The 23,786-nt window shown below is 46.1% G+C and overlaps 1 protein-coding gene across 1 annotated transcript in view; it reads right to left on the bottom strand.

Annotated features, from left to right (window-relative positions):
- CEP290 (centrosomal protein 290) overlaps positions 1-23,786 on the bottom strand; it is a 497,171-nt gene that overhangs the window by 400,862 nt on the left and 72,523 nt on the right. Inside the window, exons 7-11 of the mRNA XM_063927658.1 lie at positions 17,249-17,302; positions 15,728-15,877; positions 15,360-15,542; positions 600-689; positions 328-450 (exon numbers count right to left, since the gene is read on the bottom strand). Of these exons, the coding sequence (XP_063783728.1) occupies positions 328-450; positions 600-689; positions 15,360-15,542; positions 15,728-15,877; positions 17,249-17,302 (600 nt within the window). The remainder of the gene's footprint in view (positions 1-327; positions 451-599; positions 690-15,359; positions 15,543-15,727; positions 15,878-17,248; positions 17,303-23,786) is intronic.

Here is a 23,786-nt window from a genome sequence, read left to right as displayed (position 1 = left end):
TATATAAGTATATCTGTGGTGGTAAAGCTCCCCAAGAGAACTTTTGTTTTTGTCTATATATATATATATATATATATATATATATATATATATAAAAGGAAAAAACGGATAAGGTACTTCTAAGCGACCAATGGTGTCATATAAAATTCGGAAGACCCAGTATGTTTAAAATGTAATTATAGTATTTTATCCACAGATGGTTAGCACTAAAAAAAAACACAAATTAAAAAAACTGCCTTTAGGACTACATATGTGTATATGCATGCAGTATATATAATTCGTAAAATCTGATTCCAAGGTTTTCATTAGCTGCACTTTGGACACTACCTGCTGAAGCGCTATAACACTGCTTTTGTCTGCATCCAACTGAGCGACTTTCAGTTTCTCTCTTAGGTTGTGCACCATCTGTTGATACTCCATAATCTCTTCATCTTTAGACGACAAGATCCTCTGAAAGACAGTAAAGGGTGTTTTGCTATTAAAAGCACTGCTCTTTTAAATTACAGGCTCAAACACACCAGAAAGCTAAATATAAACACCTAATAATCAATATCACAAAAACCAAATACACCCTACCAAAACAACAACAGATTCCATACCTTCCATTCCTCCACTTTTACATTTACAGCTACCATAACCGGATCATCTTCCTCATTCTTGGCCTTTAACTGCTCTGTTAGCTCCATAACCTGAAGAAAATATGTAACAGACTGATTTAGAACAAGAAACAAAATATTTAACAAAACATAACATAAAATGAAACATACAAATTGTATTAGTAAACAGAAGAGAAAATATAGAAAACAAGATTTTGGTTCTTACCTGATAAATCTGTTTCTCCGATACCATGGGGGATACTGGAAAACCATGGGGGTATAGGTAGTGCTGGAGGAATCTGGGCTCTACAAAGTTAACTTTTAAAACAGTTCAGTATCTTCCTCGCCTATACCCTGCCCCCTTTCAGGGCATGAAGTTGACTCTAGCAAAAGCTCCAAAAAAAGAGGAGATAGGAAGAGGATGAAAGATCCAGGCACACAAACACATACATATCTGAGTGTTATCAGACCTGGTGTAGCACAATCCAGAAAAATCCCAAGCAAAGCCAGGAGCGAACGGGAGTGCATCCAGTGTCCCCCATGTTATCAGAGAAACAGATTTACCATGTAAAAATCTAAATTCTGTTTTCTCTTTCAGCCATGGAGGACACTGGAAAACCATTGGTACCTCCCAGAGCTGTCCACTAATGGTGGGAATGCTTCTGAGCTACTCGGCAGAAATTAGCATCCTTTGGAAGTGATGGCTTCAAATATTTAGAATTTACTATAAAAAACGTGCCAAGGACTAAATGCTTGAGCTGAAAAGCTGCGCCACCTGACCGACCAGGTACAGTGAGCAGCAACAGATGTAAAAAGTGGACGCTTAGACAAAGAGAAAGGCAAAAATATTTAGACCTATCCACATAAATGTGAGAGTAAAAGAACTCCAGGAGACAACCGAGAGTCTTCCTCACCCGAAAAAGATGAAAACACAATCCTCTGATTAACATGAAAACATGAGACTACCTTCGGAAGAAAAGCCCAAGTAGTTCTTAAGACCACATGGTGTGGGTAAAAATACAGGAAAAGAGAGCTATGAGACAAGGCACTCAACTCTGACAGCCAATGGGACGAAGAAATAGCCAAAAGGAAAACAGTTTTCCATGCAAGCTGTTTTAGATCAACAGACAACAAAGGTTCAACAGGAGAGTGCTGAAGAGCCCAGAGAATCAAAACCAAGTACCAGAGGTACAAAAAGAGGCTAAATGTAAAGTACTCCTTGCATTGCAAGATGAGTTGCTAAGTGTATCTGGAAATAAATGCAAAGAGCAGAAACTAGAATTTTCAGAGACACAAGGCAAATGCCCAAATCCAACCCTGCCTGTAAAAAAAGACAAAATCCTATAAAAATTAAAATAAACACTGGATCTAACTTCTGCCAAGCATACCAGGAGAAGCAGGCCTTCCAGACACAGTGATGCACTGTAGTTGAAACGGGTTTTATTGCACAAAGCATAGTATGGACCACGGCATCCAAGAAAAATATTTGGCCTTTAGAAAGACTGTCTCAAATCCGACCCACTAAATCCAGCTGATGAAGATCCTGTTGTAGAAAAGTGCCCTGTGTGAGAAGATCTAGCCTGAGAGCAAAGCCACCAGGGTAGGTGCCACAGATATGCGCATGATGTTGGTAAACATGCAATGCACGGTCAATCTAGAGCAACTAGGATGACGGACACTCCCTTGTTTTAACTTGCAGATGACCCAAAGCAGTAGAGACATTGGAGGAAAAAGATAAATTAGCAGAAAGGTCAAGGGAATCAGAATCAGCTTTATTGGCCAGGTATACTTGTGTATACTAGGAATTTGTCTTCGGTTTGCTATACAACAGCCAAGAATGTAACAGATAAGCAGGTGTGTGTGTGTGTGTGTGTGTGTGTGTGTGTGTGGGGGGGGGGGGGCAAGTAAAAGTCAGACAGATAGGTATACCGTAGGGACACAAGTGCGTTACATGTACGTCTAGTCAGTCAATGTTCAGGAGATCAGCAGGCGGACCGCTTGGGGAAAGAAACTTTTGAGACTTCTTGTGTACCCGGCGGGGACGGCCCTGTAACGCCTGCCTGAAGGAAGCAAGTTAAACATGCTATGGCCGGGGTGTAGCTAGTCCTTTACTATCTTCGTTGCCTGCTTTTTGGCTCTGGACAGGTACAGGTCGTGGACTGAGGGAAGGTCAGCCCGATGATCTACTCTGCAGTTCTGACCACCTTTTGGAGCCAGCATTTGTACCTCGCGCTGGCGGAGCCATACCATACCAGTATCGAGGAGCACAGTATCGACTCCACAATCGCGGAGTAGAAGAGGAGCAGAAGCTTCTAGGGGATTTTGAACTTTTAGTTGCCTGAGGAAGAACAACCTCTACTGCGCTTTCCCGACAGTGGCGTCAGCGTTGGACCCCCTTCTTCCTGAAGTCCATTATCTCAACAGTTTTGAGGGGGTTGAGCTCAAGGTTGTTGTGGCTGCACCACTGGGCCAACCGGTCTACTTCCCTTCTATACGCCGTTTTGTCCCCGTCCTTCATGAGGCTGATGACGGTGGTGTCGTCAGCGAATTTGATGATCTTTACTGATTGCGCCTCTGAGGTGCAGTCATTTGTGTACAGGGAGAAGAGCAGGGGTGAGAGGACACAGCCCTGAGGGGCCCCTGTACTAATGGACCGCACTTGAGAGGTGAATTCCCCCACTTTTACCACCTGTGTACTATCTGTCAGGAAGTCTACTGTCCAGGAACAGGTAGCTTCAGGAACCCCTAGCCGAAGTAAATTGGGATGGAGGATGCTGGGGACGATTATATTGAAGGCCGAGCTGAAATCGACAAACAGGACACTCGCGTAGGTACCGGGAATGTCTAGGTGATGTAGAATGTAGTGCAGGCCCAGGTTGATCGCATCCTCGACACACAGATTCGATCGATAGGCGAACTGTAGTGGGTCCAGCTGGGGACCAGTCACAGTTTTCAGGTGTTTCAAAACCAGACGCTCAAATGTATTCATGACCACAGACAGCAGTGCTATCAGCCTGTAGTCGTACAGGTTCGTGATACAGGGTTTTTTGTGGACCGGGACGATAGTGGACCTTTTGAGGCAGGAAGGGACTTTCTGTAGCTCCAGCGACATGTTGAAGATCTTGGTGAATATGGGCGCGAGCTGACCTGCACATGCTCTCAGGGCAGATGGTGACACTCCGTCAGGATCTTTCCTTGGTTTGGCTCTTTTGAACAGTGACTCCACCTCTTCTTGGGTGACTTGCAGTGCCTGGAGTTGGCCGTCAGTGTTCGGGGCATCATAGAGGTGATTGTTTGGGTCGCATGGGACTTCTTTTGTGAACCTGCAATAAAAGTGGTTCAGCTCGTCTGCTAGGTCTTGGTGCATGGTGGTGGACTTCGATGTGTTCTTGTAGTTGGTTATGGATTGCATTCCTTTCCATACAGATATGGGTCATTGGCGGAGAAATCGTTTGCCAGCTTGTCCGAGAACCGCTTTTTTGCTTGCCTGATTTCTTTAGTCAGAGAGTTCCTAGTTCAGTTGTATAGTGCTCTGTCACTGCTGCTATAGGCCTCCTCTTTGGCCCGACAAAGTTGCCTGAGTTGGGCGTTGAACCAGGGCTTGTTGTTGCTGTAAATGCGGTAAGTCTTGGTAGGTACCAACATGTCCTCACAGTAGCCGATGTAGGATGTGACAGTGTCTGTCAGGTCATTCAGGTTGGTTGTCGAGGCTTCGAAGACCCCCCCCCCCCCCATTCCATGCAGTCGAAGCAGGCCTGGAGCTTCAACTTAGCCTTGTTGGTCCATTTCTTAACAGTCGTGACGACAGGCTTAACCACTCTCAGCTTCTGTGTATAGGTAGGGAGTACGCGGATGAGGTAGTGGTCAGATAGGCAGACTGCAGCATGTAGGATAGACCGGAAGGCAGACTTGAGGGTAGTGCAGCAGTGGTCAAGGGTGCACCCTTCCCTAGTGGGACACGTGACGTGTTGTTTGTACTTAGGTAGCTCCTTGTTCAGGTTAGTTCTGTTGAAGTCGCCCAGCACTATAATATATGCATACGGCCAGTTGGTGCAGGGCTTCGTTCGCGCAGGCAAGGGGAGGATGTACACTCCCACAAGGACAATTGAGGCAAATATCCAAAGGGGAATACTAGGGGTTGAGGTTGATACTTAACATCTCCAGGTGAGGGCTACATGATTTGCCTAGGATTGTGACATTGGTGCACCATCTGTCGATGACGTAGAAGCAGATGTCACCACCCTTCGTTTTTCCTGAGAGAACCTTTGAGCATTCGGCCCTGAAGAGACCGAAACCCGGCACGGACATCGTGTCGTACGCAATATGGTCGTCCAGCCACGTCTCCATAAAGCAGAGGACGGACAACCCTGTAATGCCTGACCCTGCGCTGTCCAGAAGGAGGGACAGTTCGTTAAACTTGTTTGCCAGTGAGCGTACGTTCGAGAGCAGGATCACAGAAAGTGCAGACCAGTGCCCTCGCCACCGCCACCTCACTAGGGCGCCTGCGTGACAGTCTCTCCTTTGAGCCCAGGTCCTTCTACTAGGGCTAACATGAGGGTCTCCGTCATTCTCTTTCCGGGTCAGCCGATCTGCCCGCCAGTTGCCGCTCGGGCTGCCACGGCCGCTCGGTCATCCACTTTGGCGTCCACGACATCTACATCCTTGCCACACAGGGCAGCAAGGGCCGCTGATCCACCTGCCGACGGGCCCGAACATGAGGTAAGCACCGCGGGAGCACTCCAACTTAGGCGGGCTTCCCTGCTGTACTTGGTCACCGATGGGGTAGACAAAGACAAGGGAAAACAGGTATTTTGGCTGAGCTGCATAGCTCCGAAGCAGCTACCTGCGGCGCCATCTTTGGATTGTAATCGCTATAATCGTTGTTGCTATAACCTATTGCTGCTCTTTAATCCAATGGGTATATGTGAAACAAGTGATAAATAAAATAACTTTGCTTTTTCTATTGCTGATTTAGTCAATTATTCCAGGACAAAGCAGGCTTGTGGTCAGGTGTTAGAATCCAATTCCTATTGTGTAGGTGTGAAAAATCTCAGTGTGAGAGGCCTCTGAAGTTGATTTCTTGTGGGGGTAGTGATAACGTGTCCTAGGGAATGGCTGGGATCCTGCAATTTTAAATGAACAGTGACCCTTTAGCAATTCAGAGCCTAAATATACTGTATATTAGTTGATTAATGCAAGAAGTCAGAGTTATTTGTTGCTCAGAGAACATAGGTGAATGATGTCTAAGTGAGTGGCTGGATGGAGACAAAGATGTAGTCCACAGTACCTTGTTTGGGATGTCCAATGCAGAGTATAGTAGATTCCAAACTGAAGGACTTCTCAGTGGAGAGATGCAGAGATTTCAATCCAGTATCCAGTATCACAGCGCAAGAATGCAATCCGTTGGTTTTGATGAGATGTCCGCGTAGAGTAGTACAAGTTAAAGGTAAGTCCTTGGATATTTATGATGATTCATAGGTCAGTTGTGGTGAATTTAAGCTGTTTTATGGAGATGATCAGGAGCATGCAAAAGCTGAGGCAGCCATCTTGGCTGGTTGTTCATTATGAAACACAGCACATCCACCAGAATCCAATGCCTCCGGTCCTGGACCAGCAACAAGGCAGTATGTGGTTATTTTGAGATGCCATTATGTCTATGGCATGGGTCCCAACAGTCAACAAGCTGTTAGAATACGTCCGGGTGAAGAGATCACTCTCAGGAAGTATATCCAGCCTCGCAAATGTCTAACCCTGCAACACAGACTGCTCACAGAGTCAGGAAGAAACATTCTGCCCACCAGAGGATTCTGCTTATGATTCACATGACCTGGAGGCACCTTGTGCCTCCTTGAGGATTTATGTAGGCAACCACAATGGTGTTGTCCGAAGAAACATTGACTGGACGGTGCTGGAGTAGATGACTTGCTTGACACAGGGCCCTGTTAATTGCATGAAGTTTTAAGCTACTGACAGGAAGTCAGGATTCCCATTCCGTACAATGACCCCGGAATGGTGTTGTCAGCATGACTACTCCCCAGCCCTGGAGGCTGGTATTCGTAGTGACTAAGGTCTACTCTCAAACAAGGAATGGACAACCCTTGTCAAAGTGAGATGTCTGAAGCCATCAGAGGAGCGAGTGACAAGCTCCTGGAGGTGACAATCAGCTAGGACTTGATCTGAACGTGAGAATTGTTGCACTTACACAGACTATCTTACTGTAAGAACCTAGAATGGAACTGAGCAAAATCAATCATGTTGAAGGTAGAGGCCGTCTTGCCTACAATCTTCATGCAGAGATGCATGTACACTCTCCATAAGCGGAGAACAGATCACACAATCACTTGAAGGGAAACAATCACGTTTCAAGGGAGAAAAACCCCTCTGAACCAGAGTATCCAAGAGGGCCTCCAGGTTCACCAGTCGCTGAGAAAGTATTAGGCTGCATTTGCGCCAAGTGAGTAGCCACACATGGGAATGAAGGACCTGAATTGTCAGGCTGAGGTGCAGAATGTCAACCAACTGGGCTGCAATGAGAAGATCATCTAAATAAGGTATTGTCCGGATCCCTCAAAGTTGCAGAGCAGCCACCTTCACCGACATTGCCTTGGTTAAAACCCTAAGAGCGGTCGGCAACCCAAAACGCAAGGCCCAAAATTGGTAGTGGTTTGAGAGAACAGCAAATTGTAGAACACACTGATATCCATCCTAAATAGTTATATGTAAGTAAGTGTCCTTGATGTCTAGGGACACTAGGAAAACCCGGTTGCAGTGAATGCACAATGGACCTGAGGGACTCAATTTCGAACTTGGGAACCTGGAGGCAAACATTTAGAGATTTAAGATTAAGGAGGGGCAGAATAAACCATCCGGCCTCCAACCGTGGTAACTCCAAGGAGGAAGTCCGGCCTATCATGCAGACTGTTTTTCAGTGGTTTTGGGAGCTGTTAATGACTTGCCCTGGACTGTCTCCCTGACCTCAAAAGAATAGCTGGAAGCTAGCCTGTCCATGGGAGAAATAGGACCGAAAAAGGGGACCCTTGGATTTTGAAACAGAGGCTGGTAAAAACATAGACATACATGCAGCAGCAGAAGCAAACGCAGCCGCGGTAAGTCTTGGAACAGACAGGGCCCCTGCTGTAGCAGATCCTGTCTGAGCGTTAGAGGCCATGGGTCCTCTGATAACATTTCTTGAAGTTCCGGGTACCAAGCTCTTCTTGGCCAATCCGGAACCACGAGTATCGTTCCTACTCCTCGCCTTATTATTCTCAGTACCTTTGGTATGAGGGGCAGAGGAGGGAACACATAAACCGACTGGTACACCCACGGTGTCACTAGAGCATCCACAGCTATCGCCTGAGGGTCCCTTGACCTGGCGCAATATCTCTTTAGCTTCGTGTTGAGGCGGGACGCCATCATGTCCACCTGTGGCCTTTCCCAGCGGTTTACCAACAGTAGGAAGACTTCTGGATGAAGTCCCCACTCTCCCGGGTGGAGGTCGTGTCTGCTGAGGAAGTCTGCTTCCCAGTTGTCCACTCCCGGAATGAACACTGCTGACAGTGCTAGTACGTGATTTTCCGCCCATCGGAGAATCCTTGTGGCTTCTGCCATGGCCACCCTGCTTCTTGTGCCGCCCTGTCGGTTTACATGGGCGACTGCCGTGATGTTGTCTGATTGGATCAGAACCGGCTGGTTTTGAAGCAGGGGTCTTGCCTGACTTAGGGCATTGTAAATGGCCCTCAGTTCCAGAATGTTTATGTGTAGGGACGACTCCTGACTTGACCAAAGTCCCTGGAAGTTTCTTCCCTGTGTGACTGCGCCCCAGCCCCGAAGGCTGGCATCCGTGGTCACTAGGACCCAGTCCTGTATGCCGAAACTGCGGCCCACTAGAAGATGAGCACTCTGCAGCCACCACAGTAGAGACACCCTGGTCCTTGGAGACAGGGTTATCAGTTGATGCATCTGAAGATGCGATCCCGACCACTTGTCCAAGAGGTCCCACTGGAAGGTCCTTGCATGGAACCTGCCGAATGGAATTGCTTCGTACGAAGCCACCATTTTTCCCAGGACTCGTGTGCAGTGATGCACCGATACCCGTTTTGGTTTTAGGAGGTCTCTGACTAGAGAAGACAGCTCCTCGGCTTTCTCCTGCGGGAGAAACACTTTTTTCTGTTCTGTGTCCAGAATCATCCCCAGGAACAGTAAGCGTGTGGAAGGAACCAGTTGTGACTTTGGAATGTTTAGAATCCAGCCATGCTGTTGTGGCACTTCCCGAGATAGTGCTACTCCGACCAGTAACTGCTCCCTGGACCTCGCCTTTATTAGGAGATCGTCCAAGTACGGGATAATTAAAACTCCCTTTTTTCGAAGGAGTATCATCATTTCTGCCATTACCTTGGTAAACACCCTCGGTGCCGTGGACAGTCCAAACGGTAGTGTCTGGAATTGGTAATGGCAATCCTGTACCACAAATCTGAGGTACTCCTGGTGAGGAAGGTAAATTGGGACATGCAGGTAAGCATCCTTGATGTCCAGAGATACCATGTAATCCCCCTCGTCCAGGCTTGCAATAACCGCCCTGAGCGATTCCATCTTGAACTTGAATCTTTTTATGTATGTGTTCAAGGATTTCACATTTAAAATGGGTCTCACCGAACCGTCCGGTTTCGGTACCACAAACAGTGTGGAATAGTAACCCCGTCCTTGTTGAAGTAGGGGTACTTTGACTATCACCTGCTGGGAATACAGCTTGTGAATTGCCTCTAGTACAGCCTCCCTGCCCGAGGGAGTTGTCGGTAAGGCCGATTTGAGGAAACGGCGGGGGGGAGGCGCCTCGAATTCCAGCTTGTACCCCTGAGATACTACTTGAAGGATCCAGGGATCCACCCGTGAGCGAACCCACTGATCGCTGAAATTTTTGAGGCGGCCCCCCACCGTACCTGGCTCCGCCTGTGGAGCCCCACCGTCATGCGGCGGATTTGGAAGAAGCGGGGGAGGACTTTTGTTCCTGGGAACCTGCTGCGTGGTGCAGCTTTTTTCCCCTTCCTCTGCCTCTAGACAGAAAGGACCCGCCTTTTCCCCGCCTGTTTTTCTGGGGTTGAAAGGACTGTACCTGATAATACGGCGCTTTCTTAGGCTGTGAGGGGACATGGGGCAAAAATGCTGACTTCCCAGCTGTTGCTGTGGAAACAAGGTCTGAGAGACCATCCCCGAATAACTCCTCACCCTTATAAGGCAAAACTTCCATGTGCCTTTTAGAATCTGCATCCCATGTCCACTGCCGAGTCCATAAGCCTCTCCTAGCAGAAATGGACAATGCACTTATTCTAGATGCCAGCCGGCAGATCTCCCTCTGTGCATCTCTCATGTACAAGACTGAGTCTTTTATATGCTCTACGGTTAGCAATATAGTGTCCCTGTCTAGGGTGTCAATATTTTCTGACAGGGAATCTGACCAAGAAGCAGCAGCACTGCACATCCACGCTGAAGCAATAGCTGGTCTCAGTATAACACCAGTGTGTGTATATATAGACTTTAGGATAGCCTCCTGCTTTCTATCAGCAGGTTCCTTTAGGGCGGCCGTATCCGGAGACGGTAGTGCCACCTTTTTAGACAAACGTGTGAGCGCTTTATCCACCCTAGGGGGAGTTTCCCAACGTGACCTATCATCTGGCGAGAAAGGGAACGCCATTAGTAATTTTTTTGAAATCACCAATTTCTTATCAGGGAAAGCCCACGCTTCTTCACACACTTCATTTAATTCTTCAGATGGGGGAAAAACTATTGGTAGTTTTTTCTCCCCAAACGTAATACCCTTTTTTGAGGTACCTGGGTTTATATCAGAAAGGTGTAAAACCTCTTTCATTGCCTCAATCATGCCACGAATGGCCCTAGTGGACATTAAATTTGACTCATCGTCGTCGACACTGGTATCAGTATCCGTGTCGACATCTGTGTCTGCCATCTGAGGTAGTGGGCGTTTTAGAGCCCCTGATGGCCTTTGAATTGCCTGGGCAGGCACGAGCTGAGAAGCCGGCTGTCCCGCATTTGGCATGTCGTCAAATTTTTTATGTAAGGAGTCGACACTTGCACGTAATTCCTTCCATAAGTCCATCCACTCAGGTGTCTGCCCCGCAGGGGGTGACATCACATTTATAGGCATATGCTCCGCCTCCACATAAGTCTCCTCATCAAACATGTCGACACAGCCGTACCGACACACCGCACACACACACAGGGAATGCTCTTAAAGGAGACAGGACCCCACAAAAGCCCTTTGGGGAGACAGAGAGAGAGTATGCCAGCACACACCAGAGCGCTATATAATGCAGGGACTAACTGAATTATGTCCCCTATAGCTGCTATAATATTTACTGCGCCTCAAATCTGTGCCCCCCCTCTCTTTTTTACCCTTTTCTGTAGTGTAGACTGCAGGGGAGAGTCAGGGAGCTTCCTTCCAGCGGAACTGTGAGGGAATAATGGCGCCAGTGTGCTGAGGGAGATGGCTCCGCCCCTTTTTCGGCGGACTTTTCTCCCGCTTTTTTCTGTATTCTGGCAGGGGTAATTACCACATATATAGCCTCTGGGGCTATATATTGTGGTTATTTTGCCAGCCAAGGTGATATTATTGCTGCTCAGGGCGCCCCCCCCCCCCCAGCGCCCTGCACCCTCAGTGACCGGAGTGTGAAGTGTGTATGAGGAGCAATGGCGCACAGCTGCAGTGCTGTGCGCTACCTTGGTGAAGACTGAAGTCTTCTGCCGCCGATTTTCCGGACCATCTTCTTGCTTCTGGCTCTGTAAGGGGGACGGCGGCGCGGCTCCGGGAACGAACACCAAGGACGGGTCCTGCGGTCGATCCCTCTGGAGCTAATGGTGTCCAGTAGCCTAAGAAGCCCAAGCTAGCTGCAAGCAGGTAGGTTCGCTTCTTCTCCCCTTAGTCCCTCGTTGCAGTGAGCCTGTTGCCAGCAGGTCTCACTGTAAAATAAAAAACCTAACATATACTTTCTTTCTAGGAGCTCAGGAGAGCCCCTAGTGTGCATCCAGCTCAGCCGGGCACAGAAATCTAACTGAGGTCTGGAGGAGGGGCATAGAGGGAGGAGCCAGTGCACACCAGGTAGTACCAAATCTTTCTTTTAGTGTGCCCAGTCTCCTGCGGAGCCCGTCTATTCCCCATGGTCCTTACAGAGTCCCCAGCATCCACTAGGACGTCAGAGAAATGAATATTGTTTTTAGTAGCAGTACTACAAGTCCCAGCAAGCCTCCAAGCTGGTACTTGGAGAACCACAAGTACCAGCATGCGGAGGAAAACCGGGCCCGCTGGTACCTGTAGTACTACTACTAAAAAAATATACAGACACACACCTTGAAAGTATAACTTTAATGCATACATACACACCTCCATATACACATACTTACCTTATGTTCACACGAGGGTCAGTCCTCTTCTCCATGTAGAATCCATGGTGTACCTGTGGAAAAAATTATACTCACAAAATCCAGGGAAGAAGGCTCTTCTTCTTGTAATCAAGGTACTTGTCAAAATAAAAAAACGGACCCCCCGACCTCGCACTGAAAGGGGCCCCATGTTTTCACATGGGACCCCTTTCCCCGAATGCCAGTAACCCCCTCTGACTTATGTCTAAGAGGGTTCCATCTGCCAATCAGGGAGCGCCACGTTGTGGCACCCTCCTGATTGGATGTGTGCTCCTGTACTGTATGATAGGCGGCACACGGCAGTGTTACAATGTAGCGCCTATGCGCTCCATTATGACCAATGGTGGGAACTTTGTGGTCAGCGGTGAGGTTACTTTCGGTCAACCGCTGACCACAAAGTTCCCACCATTGGCTACAATGGAGCGCATAGGCGCTACATTGTAACACTGCCGTGTGCCGCCTGTCATACAGTACAGGAGCACACATCCAATGTGGCGCTCCCTGATTGGCTGATGGAACCCTCTTAGACATAAGTCAGAGGGGGTTTCTAGCATTCGGGGAAAGGGATCCCATGTGAAAACATGGGGCCCCTTTCAGTGCGAGGTCGGGTGTCCGTTTTTTTATTTTGACAAGTACCTGGATTACAAATGGATTACAAGAAGAAGAGCCTTCTACCCTGGATTTTGTGAGTATAATTTTTTCCACAGGTACCCCATGGATTCTACATGGAGAAGAGGACCGACCCTCGTGTGAACATAAGGTAAGTATGTGTATATGGAGGTGTGTATGTATGCATTAAAGTTATACTCTCAAGGTGTGTGTCTTATGTTTTTATTGGGGTATTTTTTTAGTAGTAGTACTACAGGTACCAGCTGGCCCGGTTTTCCTCCGCATGCTGGTACTTTTGGTTCTCCAAGTACCAGCTTGCGGGGAGGCTTGCTGGGACTTGTAGTACTGCTACTAAAAACAATATTCATTTTTTTACACAATGGCTATCAGCCTCCCATCCGCAGCCCTTGGATGGGGGGGACAGCCTCGGGCTTCACTCCTGGTCCTTGGGTGGCTGGAGGGGGGGGGGGGCCTTGATTGAAGGGGTCCCCACTCCTCCAGGGTACCCCGGCCAGGGGTGACTAGTTGGTTATGTAATGCCAGGGCCGCCGGGAGCTATATAAAAGTGTCCCCCGGCTGTGGCATTATGTATCTGGCTAGTGGAGTCCGGTGCTGGTTTCAGAAATACGGGGGACCCCTACGCTTTTTGTCCCCCGTATTTTTGGAACCAGGACCAGGCGCAGAGCCGGTGCTGGTTGTTTAAATATGGGGGAACCTCTATAATTTTTTCCCCCATATTTTTGCAACCAGGACCGGCTCAAAGAGCCCGAGGCTGGTTTTGCTTAGGAGGGGGGACCCCACGCAATTTTTTTTTTTTTTTTTTAACACTTTTTTTTTTTTTTTAACAAGGTGCACAATGAAGCCCAGCATGGATCTCTCAGATCCGGCCGAGATTCATTGTATTAAAGTCGGCAGTGTTTTACAAGTCACTCACGTAAAACACTGCCTAAAAAAACGAATGACATCGACATCGGTAAAACCGAAAATGCAGAATACGGCAGCTTAGTAAATTAGTCGTACTAAATTCAAAAAGTTGCATATTTACACTTTCGATGTCATTCGTGATTGAACTTTGACCTCAAACTGGAAAATACGATTTTTAGTAAATATACCCCTAAGTCTCAGTGAGGAGATCTTCCAGCTGCGCAGAAGGCAATGTAAATCCTTCCTTCTTCTTGTGCTTACGTACCAAACCTGAGGAGTGTCTTCTGCTCACTTAATCAGCAGTAAGGATCTAATCACAGTTATTAAAGTTTTAGTAGACATGTTATTGCAATACAAAGTAATATCCACAAAGGGCACCGTAGTGGCCACTGGGGGATACTGTAGAAAATTACTGGTGTCAGAAAGAAAGTTGCCTGACAGTAGCATACTATATCTAAGCATCTGAAGGAAGGAGAGTTAGAAGACTCTTGGCTGGCTGAGTGGGAGCATGCCAAGAGGCCCAGGAGAACAGGAAGAAGTCCCCTCCCCAATGGGATACCATTACAGGGCTTTCATCAACAGTGACCCGCAAGTACAGTGTTCCTGGTGGTCTAATGAGGGAGTAGAACACTAGACCCTCACTGGCTCTACCTTCATCTAGTGACCCCTACACCGAGGGAGCAACCTGCCGCTATAAGGAATAGCGGGAAGCTGCTTACCTTATTTCCCAGATGCTCCAGTCGCAGCTAATTGCCTTGTTCTGTGTCTGCGGAGGAAGAGCTGCTGTTTGTAGAGACAGAGCTCTGCCCATTGGAGCCAGGTGATGGCTATGGGTATTGGGTGTGAGTGCTGCTCCATGGTCAGTTCCAACAGTAAATAGAACATAAAATGATAAGGTAAAAAAAGCATAGCTGTAGGAGCAGCTGAAAAATGTACCAAACACCTAAGGACACGAAAAGAAAAACTGATTGCCCTGGGCAGGGGGCATGGTTTAGTGGAGGAGGAGTCTGAGCTGATTCAAAGATGACTTGTTAGTGGCCAGACTATTCCAGCACCAGCTATATCCTCATGGTTTTCCAATGTCCTCATGGCTGAAACAGACATTTGGCAGTATGGGACGTACTATAGCAAGCATGAAGCAAAGCAAGAAAGACGTTATGTTATGAACAGTGTATGAATAATAAAGAAAAAAGTATTTCAACTACAAGTTCAAAGCCATTATGTATAAATAATATGACTAAGTCCACATCTGAACAAGCAGTCGTTCAAGATGTGATCCAAACAAGATACAAAACGTGGAATGCACTGCTGGAAATAGTGCTGCACCACACACAATAATAGTATACTCAGATACCACCTGAAACTAATATAATAATTTTTTCACGGCAACAGAGTCGTGTGTCGCTGACGGCTGTATGGATAGCAGATACGATGTGTCATCAATGGATATGCATTCTGCACTATTTCCTTAGTGGTAATAGTGGCTTATTTTAGTTGGAAAAACAACTTCAGAAAGATCCCTAAAGACGTATGGATGATACATTGATGAAGCGTAAACACCATGCAGTGGTATGTAACTGAAGACACAAGTGAATGTGAAGGTAAAAAAAAAGGGGCATGTTTAGCTCAAGAAAACAAATTACAGATAGATAGATAGATAGATAGATAGATAGATAGATAGATAGATAGATAAAAATAACACTGATATCAATTGAATGACACTTCAAATGTGATGAGTTTATGTAAGTTAAATAGCAAAGTATAATACAATTCTGATTACTGAATACTTGTACAACGTACCTGAAGTCGGTAGTGTTCTTTTTCCTTCCTTAGTTGGTCCATAATGCTGTCACTTTGCTGCACTATCAGCTTCATTTTGCTGTACTCATCAGTCATTTTCTCCATTTCTTGCACAGATTCTTCCAAGTTTCTTGTCATTTCCTGGTTCTGGACTTCCAACCTCTCATTTGATTCATTCAAGCTCTGTATTGTAAAGGAAATGTGATATTTTATATTCAGGGCAGACAAGATTATTAATGGACTGCAGAAATCTAGATTTGTCTGTGTCTCTAATGCACATCAAGGGTAACACTACCAATCAAACTGACAGCATAATTGCTGCGGCTAGGGTAGAGGATATTGATCATAGATAACCAAGGTTGACATACCTGAATTTCATCAAGGTATTGTACAAGTTCCATGTTCTTTTTGGAAATGAGAGTCTTGTAGTCTTGTTCGTCTCCACGGGACATAAGAGATTCTCTCTGGGAGTCAATCTGCCTCTGATAGTCTATAACATCTTGTCGTAGCTGTTCATTCTGTTTGTCAGAAGTTAGTAAAAGTCGTTAGCTCACATAAAATAAGCAATTTGTACACTCTATTTTGCTACTAAGCTCTATGACACTTCTTTACACAAGAGCAATGTTCCTCACCTTTTTCCTAAGTAGTTTTATCTTGAAAATTAAGTAGAGATGGAAGGAAAAGCAACATATAGTATTAGAAGAAAAGAATTATAAACAAAGAAAAAAAGAAAAAAAAGTAAACAGAGAAGTTAAAAAAAAATGAATAGATAAATTAGGGGAAAAATAGAATAAAACAGACAAATAAGCAAAACCCCTCTATTGTGTTTAATGCGCAAAATTAGGTCTAGACAACTCAAAGAGGCTGTCCATGTTTGGCGAACTCCTTAAAAATGAAACCTTCCTTAATGTAAAGTGAACAGGACAGTCCTCCCAGACTCCATGCTATATTTTAGAAAAATGGATGGACCGTGACGCAATCCATTTTTCCTGCTGAACTGCTATAGTAAAATTAAGCGCTGGCAGGAAAACTGTTAGAAAGATTGCACTAACAAAAACATTATTTTGCATAGAATGATTTGTAGCAAGTCTATCCTATTTCCTTTATAACTATATAAATTAGATACTTCCTTTTAAGTCAGTAATCAATAATACAGTATACATACAAATGTCAGATAAAATTCTTGTCAGACCGACAGACATTTTACTTGACAGCCTGACACAGCTCAGATTTGCATACACGTTGAGATATCCCATAGTGTATGGCCACACGAGATCTGGGTTCCTCCCCTGTGGAGAAGCCATTTCCCTGTTCCTTCCCAGTGAAGGAACACAGGGAATGTCCATCAATCAGCTGCGACCACTGCCAAATGCGACTGACTTGCAATTTCTAAATATTGCATTGGACGGACATGCTGGTTGATCCAGCATGTCCGGCCAATCAATGTTTCGGAAAAGTCGTGTGGATACACTGTAGCATTATCTGGGCAATCCGCCAATAACAGGCAGATCGGCCAGATAATTGTATAGTATATTCCCAGAACGACATACTTCAGCTGCTAGCAGTAGACCATACGAGTTTAAAACATAAACAGCTAGTAAAATGGGATCATCATTTTCACACTGATCTAAAGAGAATGGCAGTATAAAATTAGCTATTTTAAAAACCTTTTGTCATCATTTATCAAAATAAAAAACTGACAACCCTGTCCCCTCATTGCCACCTAATAAAAAGTCAGACATGAATACTCTTAGTAGTTAGCTAAACATGTTTTCACCCCCTAAAGCTTGGTCACAGAATCTACTTTAGCACAAGCTTGGACAGCTTACTTACAAAGTTCCCGCTTAATTGGAAAATAAATCCAAGACAATATATAAAAAAATACCAACCTCTCTTCTTAACTTGCTGTTTTCATTATCAGCCTCCTCATTTCGAAGTGCAAGCTATAAAGATAAAATATATTGTAAATATTACTTTTGTAGGATAGCAATTCAACTCAATTCAATAAAGCAGAAGCTTTCACGTTAAAGCATAAAAGGTTTTTAAACGTACTGCATCTCCGCTGTGCGGTTTAAACTACATAAATTATCTTAAATATATGGTTGTATATTTTATAGGAGAGCCTAATACAAATACAGGTATGTACAGTATACAGAACTGGAGAAACATGGGGTTGCAGAGGAAAGGAGCTACTGTCTTCAAAAAAATTATCCCAGCCCCTACACCCCTCAACATAATGCCATGGCAGCAGTATCCCCCCGATAGGATAAAGGAGAAGAGTAATAACATGGAGAAGACCGTTATGCACTGAAAACCTCTGAAATTCCTTACATATACAGGGCTGTATTACCCATTAGGCTGACTAGGCTGAAGCCTAGAGCCAATCATATTTTTTTGCTCAGGCACTGTTACCCGCGCCTTAGGGCTCCAATTGTTAAAGGCACTTTGCACTTTGTGCAGCAGCAAGGCACACTCATAGTCAGCTGGTGTTTGGGGAAGGGGGGCACACTAGCGCTATTTCAAAAGAAAAGGAAGAACAATTGCGCTATGAGAAAACAGATCATCAGACTTTATTTCAACTGGAACTGGTGCCCGTGTAAATACTGAAAGTGTAAATGATGGCATAAGCTCTGCTTCCCAAAAGTCACTTATAGTAGGGTGAAGATTAAAGTGCCGTAGGGGGCCCAACATACTTGAAGGCCTAGTGAACCGGCCATGGATTAATACGCCCTGTACATATAAACATTACAGTAATATTACCAAAAAGGAAAAACAAGTTTCAGAAAAATTCTCACAATAAAACCTTCACTAAACCATCCTCTTTCTAACTTCCCTCAATGATATACTATCTAACTTTAAAACATAGACTATATTTTAGGTGTTGGGTCATCATTGTAAATAGGAATAGACAATAAGAGTGGAATTCAATTGTTTGAAAAGTCAGTTGGGTGTCTGTTTTTTTCCTATTAAATAGACAGGAGAAAACAGACACCCAAACTGACTTTTCTAACATTTGAATTCCCCCATATTGTTGCAAATTACTTTAGATCAGCTTTATCTGACCTGATGACTTATAACTATTCTGCTCATCTGTGTGTATTCTATATCATACTGTCCAAACTCATAAGGTACATCACAGCTTTGCTACAAGACTAAGGGCCAGATTTAGAGGTGGCTCATCTTTGGACGCAGCAGAGATGAAAAAATAAGGTAATGACGCAGTAGGCATCTGAAAAAAAAAAAAAAAAAAAAAAAGATGCCTCCTGCAGGTATTGCATCCGAAGACGCAGTATTGCATTAGTCACTGCTCATCTGAGAAAGGCTGGGTACACATCAGACGAGAAATCGTCCCAACGTGGATCGTAACAATATATTTGCCATATTGTCTGGTTTTTACCCCCAACTGCGTGCTCCCAGGGGTCATTTGCTGGGACGTTTAGTGTGTATGGCCAACCGATATATCGTTATATCGGCTGTGTCGTCTGCCGGGAAACGCATCATTTTGATGTGTACCCGGGCCAAAGCCTATGCTTACTAAGAATGAGGAATGGAACACATCTGCCGGGGCCAGAAAATCTGCGTAAGACGACGTAGACCTTGGTAGCTCACCAAACTGATGCAGCTTGTCAGTCATGCTGAGGCTTTGGGGTACTGCGAGAGAAACTGCAAGACCCATTCCACAGATGCATGGTACAGGCCTTATATGACCGCCCTAAGTCAACGCACATTTCGTATCATTATTGCTATAACCACTGCAATTCAAAACTCATTATTGGCCCTAGCCATATACCAACAGTACTTTACTTAAGGACAATTACTAAACAACCCTCAGTGTCAAGTGTTCTCTCTTCCTCTAACACCTGAAAAATACTATTACCCATAACAGGTCACATACTGAGGCTTTCCCCAACAACTGTTTTAATATACAGATCTATGTTTTCATGTTTTTGCATTGTTGTCACTGTCAACAATTTTAAGTCCTTAATCTACATATATTTTATAGTATTTTTCAAGACATACACGATCGATTCACATTATAAGGACAACCAGCTAATAGCCAGAGTAACCACCGTGTGCAGCACGGACAGCAGCTAGATGGGCTGACCTGTTGTTTTAGACACACGTCTGGTAGCTCCCAGGTTCATTTCGACGTTGAGCTGCTCCACTGTAGCATGTCGGTCGGCCTTCATGCACTTGTGTAGCAGACATTCACCTCTCACATCAATGGCATGTGGTGCTCCACAGTTTCCACCTTCACCACAGCAGCACGCGAAGTGCACTGTTACAGAAATACTGCCAACCTTGGCCGGAAAGCCAATCATCATCTCTTTTTGCAACGCAGATAAATCTCCCTTTTTACGCATGACAGCAACAAGTGATATATGTGCAGACGGCCTATCGCACACCTTATAAACCCACCAAGCCAGCGAATGACACGAGACGTACTTCGTGGGCTACGCGCTACCATCATCAAATATACAGATCTAGGACTGCCATGCAGTGAAAACTTTATTCATGTATACAAGGCCCAGCTATATAGTAGACATATCATACGATACGGGGAAGTCACCTACACTTATTCCTATTATGTAACACAACTTTGGTGTGTCTACATTACACAAACAGCCCAGTGACGGTGCATTGTGAATGAAAAAAATCCTCCCCAATTCACATACCTAGTTTCACATTTGCAATGTCAATCTACAGTGTGGTTTGGTACCATCAGATATAAGGTTTATAAACTTATACTGAACCAAAGGGTTATTTATGTGAAAGTCAATTAATCCATTTGAGACCGCAATCACACCTCCTGCTCATAGGGGGTCATTCAGGTGTGGTCAGGTTTGCTAGCGCTGTACGCAAACGAAGCAGGAGGTGTCTATTACATGCAAATGCCGCCTGCTGTATTAGTAATCAGAGCTGCGTCCTAGTACACAATATCAGATCAAAAATAAAATTTTACTTACCGGTAAATCTATTTCTCGTAGTCCGTAGTGGATGCTGGGGACTCTGTAAGGACCATGGGGAATAGACGGGCTCCACATGAGACATGGGCACTTTAAGAAAGAATTTACATTCTGGTGTGCTCTGGCTCCTCCCTCTATGTCCCTCCTCCAGACCTCAGTTAGAGAAACTGTGCCCGGAAGAGCTGGCAGTACAAGGAAAGGATTTTGGTAATCCAGGGCAAGACACATAACAGCCACACCAATCACACCGTATAACTTGTGATAACCTTACCCAGTTAACAGTATGAACAACAACAGAGCATCAGTCCAACCCTGATGCAACTATAATATAACCCTTATTTAAGCAATAACTATATACAAGCATTGCAGAAGAAGTCCGCACTTGGGACGTGCGCCCAGCATCCACTACGGACTACGAGAAATAGATTTACCGGTAAGTAAAATCTTATTTTCTCTAACGTCCTAGTGGATGCTGGGGACTCCGTAAGGACCATGGGGATTATACCAAAGCTCCCAACCGGGCGGGAGAGTGCGGATGACTCTGCAGCACCGATTGAGCAAACACAAGGTCCTCCTCAGGCAGGGTATCAAACTTGTAGAACTTTGCAAAAGTGTTTGAACCTGACCAAGTAGCCGGTCGGCAAAGCTGTAATGCCGAGACCCCTCGGGCAGCCGCCCAAGAAGAGCCCACCTTCCTTGTGGAATGGGCCTTAACCGATTTAGGCAGCGGCAATCCAGCCGCAGAATGAGCCTGCTGAATCGTGTTACAGATCCAGCGAGCAATAGTTTGCTTTGAAGCAGGCGCCCAAGCTTGTTGGAAGCATACAGGATAAACAAAGATTCTGTTTTCCTGACCCTAGCCGTTCTGGCTACATAAACCTTCAAAGCCCTGACCACATCCAGTAACTCGGAATCCTCCAAGTCAGTAGTAGCCACAGGCACCACAATAGGTTGGTTTATATGAAAGGAAGAAACCACTTTCGGCAGAAATTGTGGGCGGGTCCGCAATTCTGCTCTATCTGCATGGAAAACCAGATAGTGGCTTTTATGTGACAAAGCCGCCAATTCTGACACACGCCTAGCCGAAGCCAAGGCTAGTAACATGACCACCTTCCACGTGAGATATTTCAATTCCACCGTTTTGAGTGGTTCAAACCAGTGTGACTTAAGGAAACTCAAGACCACGTTAAGATCCCAAGGTGCCACTGGAGGCACAAAAGGGGGCTGAATATGCAGCACTCCCTTTACAAACGTCTGAACTTCAGGTAGAGAAGCCAGTTCTTTGTGAAAGAAAACGGATAGGGCCGAAATCTGGACCTTAATGGACCCCAATTTTAGGTCCAAAGTCACTCCCGACTGTAGGAAGTGAAGGAAACGGCCCAGCTGGAATTCCTCCGTAGGAGCATTCCTGGCCTCACACCAAGCAACATATTTTCGCCATATACGGTGATAATGTTGAGCCGTCACGTCCTTCCTAGTCTTTATCAGCGTAGGAATGACCTCATCCGGAATGCCTTTTTCTGCTAGGATCCGGCGTTCAACCGCCATGCCGTCAAACGCAGCCGCGGTAAGTCTTGGAACAGACAGGGCCCCTGCTGCACAAGTCCTGTCTTAGAGGCAGAGGCCACGGGTCCTCTGTGAGCATTTCTTGCAGATCTGGATACCAAGTCCTTCTTGGCCAATACGGAACAATGAGTATTGTTCTCACTCCTCTTTTCCTTATGATTCTCAGCACCTTGGGTATGAGAGGAAGAGGTGGAAATACATAGACCGACTGGAACACCCACGGTGTCACCAGTGCGTCCACAGCTATCGTCTGAGGGTCTCTTGACCTGGCGCAATACTTCTGTAGCTTTTTGTTGAGGCGGGATGCCATCATGTCCACCTGTGGCAGTTCCCACCGACTTGCAATCTGCGTGAAAACTTCTTGATGAAGTCCCCACTCTCCCGGGTGGAGGTCGTGCCTGCTGAGGAAGTCTGCTTCCCAGTTGTCCACTCCCGGAATGAACACTGCTGACAGTGCGCTTACGTGATTCTCCGCCCAGCGAAGAATTCTGGTGGCCTCCACCATCGCCACCCTGCTTCTTGTGCCGCCTTGGCGGTTCACATGAGCCACTGCGGTGATGTTGTCTGACTGAATCAGAACCGGTTGGTCGCGAAGCAGAGACTCCGCTTGACGTAGGGCGTTGTATATGGCCCTTAGTTCCAGGATGTTGATGTGAAGGCAAGTCTCCTGACTTGACCACAGACCCTGGAAATTTCTTCCCTGTGTGACTGCCCCCCCACCCTCGGAGGCTTGCATCCGTGGTCACCAGGACCCAGTCCTGAATGCCGAATCTGCGGCCCTCGAGAAGGTGAGCACTCTGCAGCCACCACAGGAGAGACACCCTGGTCCTGGGGGATAGGGTGATTAACCGATGCATCTGAAGATGTGATCCGGACCATTTGTCCAGTAAATCCCATTGAAAGGTCCTCGCATGGAACCTGCCGAAGGGAATGGCTTCGTCTGATGCCATCATCTTTCCCAGGACTTGCGTGCAGTGATGCACCGACACCTGTATTGGTTTTAATAGGTTTCAGACCAATGTCATGAGTTCCTGAGACTTCTCTATCGGGAGATAAAACCTTTTCTGGTCTGTGTCCAGAATCATGCCCAGGAAAGGCAGACGAGTCGTAGGAATCAACTGCGACTTTGGAATATTTAGAATCCAGCGTAACACTTCCAGAGAGCGTGCTACACTGATCAGCAACTGCTCTCTTGACCTCACTTTTATGAGGAGATCGTCCAAGTATGGGATAATTGTGACCCCTTGCTTCCGCAGGAGTACCATCATTTCCGCCATTACCTTGGTAAATATTCTCGGTGCCGTGGAGAGACCAAACGGCAACGTCTGAAATTGGTAATGACAATCCCGTACCACAAATCTGAGGTACGCCTGATGAGGTGGATAAATGGGGACATGAAGGTAAGCATCCTTTATGTCCAGAGACACCATAAAATCCCCCCCTTCCAGGCTTGCGATGACCGCTCTGAGCGATTCCATCTTGAACTTGAACCTTTTCAGGTAAATGTTCAGGGATTTTAAATTCAATATGGGTCTGACCGAACCGTCCGGTTTCGGTACTACAAACATGGTCGAATAATAATCCCTTCCTTGTTGAAGGAGGGGAACCTTGACCACCACCTGTTGAAGATACAATTTGTGAATTGCAGCTAACACAATTTCCCTCTCGAGAGGGGAAGCCGGCAGGGCCGATTTGAGGTATCGGTGAGGGGGCATCTCTTCGAATTCCAGCTTGTATCCCTGAGACACAATATCTATTGCCCAGGGATCCAACTGGGAGTGAACCCACTTGTGGCTGAAATTTCGGAGACGCGACCCTACCGGGCCTAGCTCCGCCTGTGGAGCCCCAGCGTCATGCGGTGGATTTAGTGGAAGCCGGGGAGGACTTCTGTTCC

The sequence above is a fragment of the Pseudophryne corroboree genome, chromosome 6, assembly GCF_028390025.1.
Source record: "Pseudophryne corroboree isolate aPseCor3 chromosome 6, aPseCor3.hap2, whole genome shotgun sequence".
Taxonomy (NCBI): Eukaryota; Metazoa; Chordata; class Amphibia; order Anura; family Myobatrachidae; genus Pseudophryne; species Pseudophryne corroboree.
Note: the sequence above shows the minus strand (reverse complement) of the source record. Positions and strands in the feature narration are given on the sequence as shown.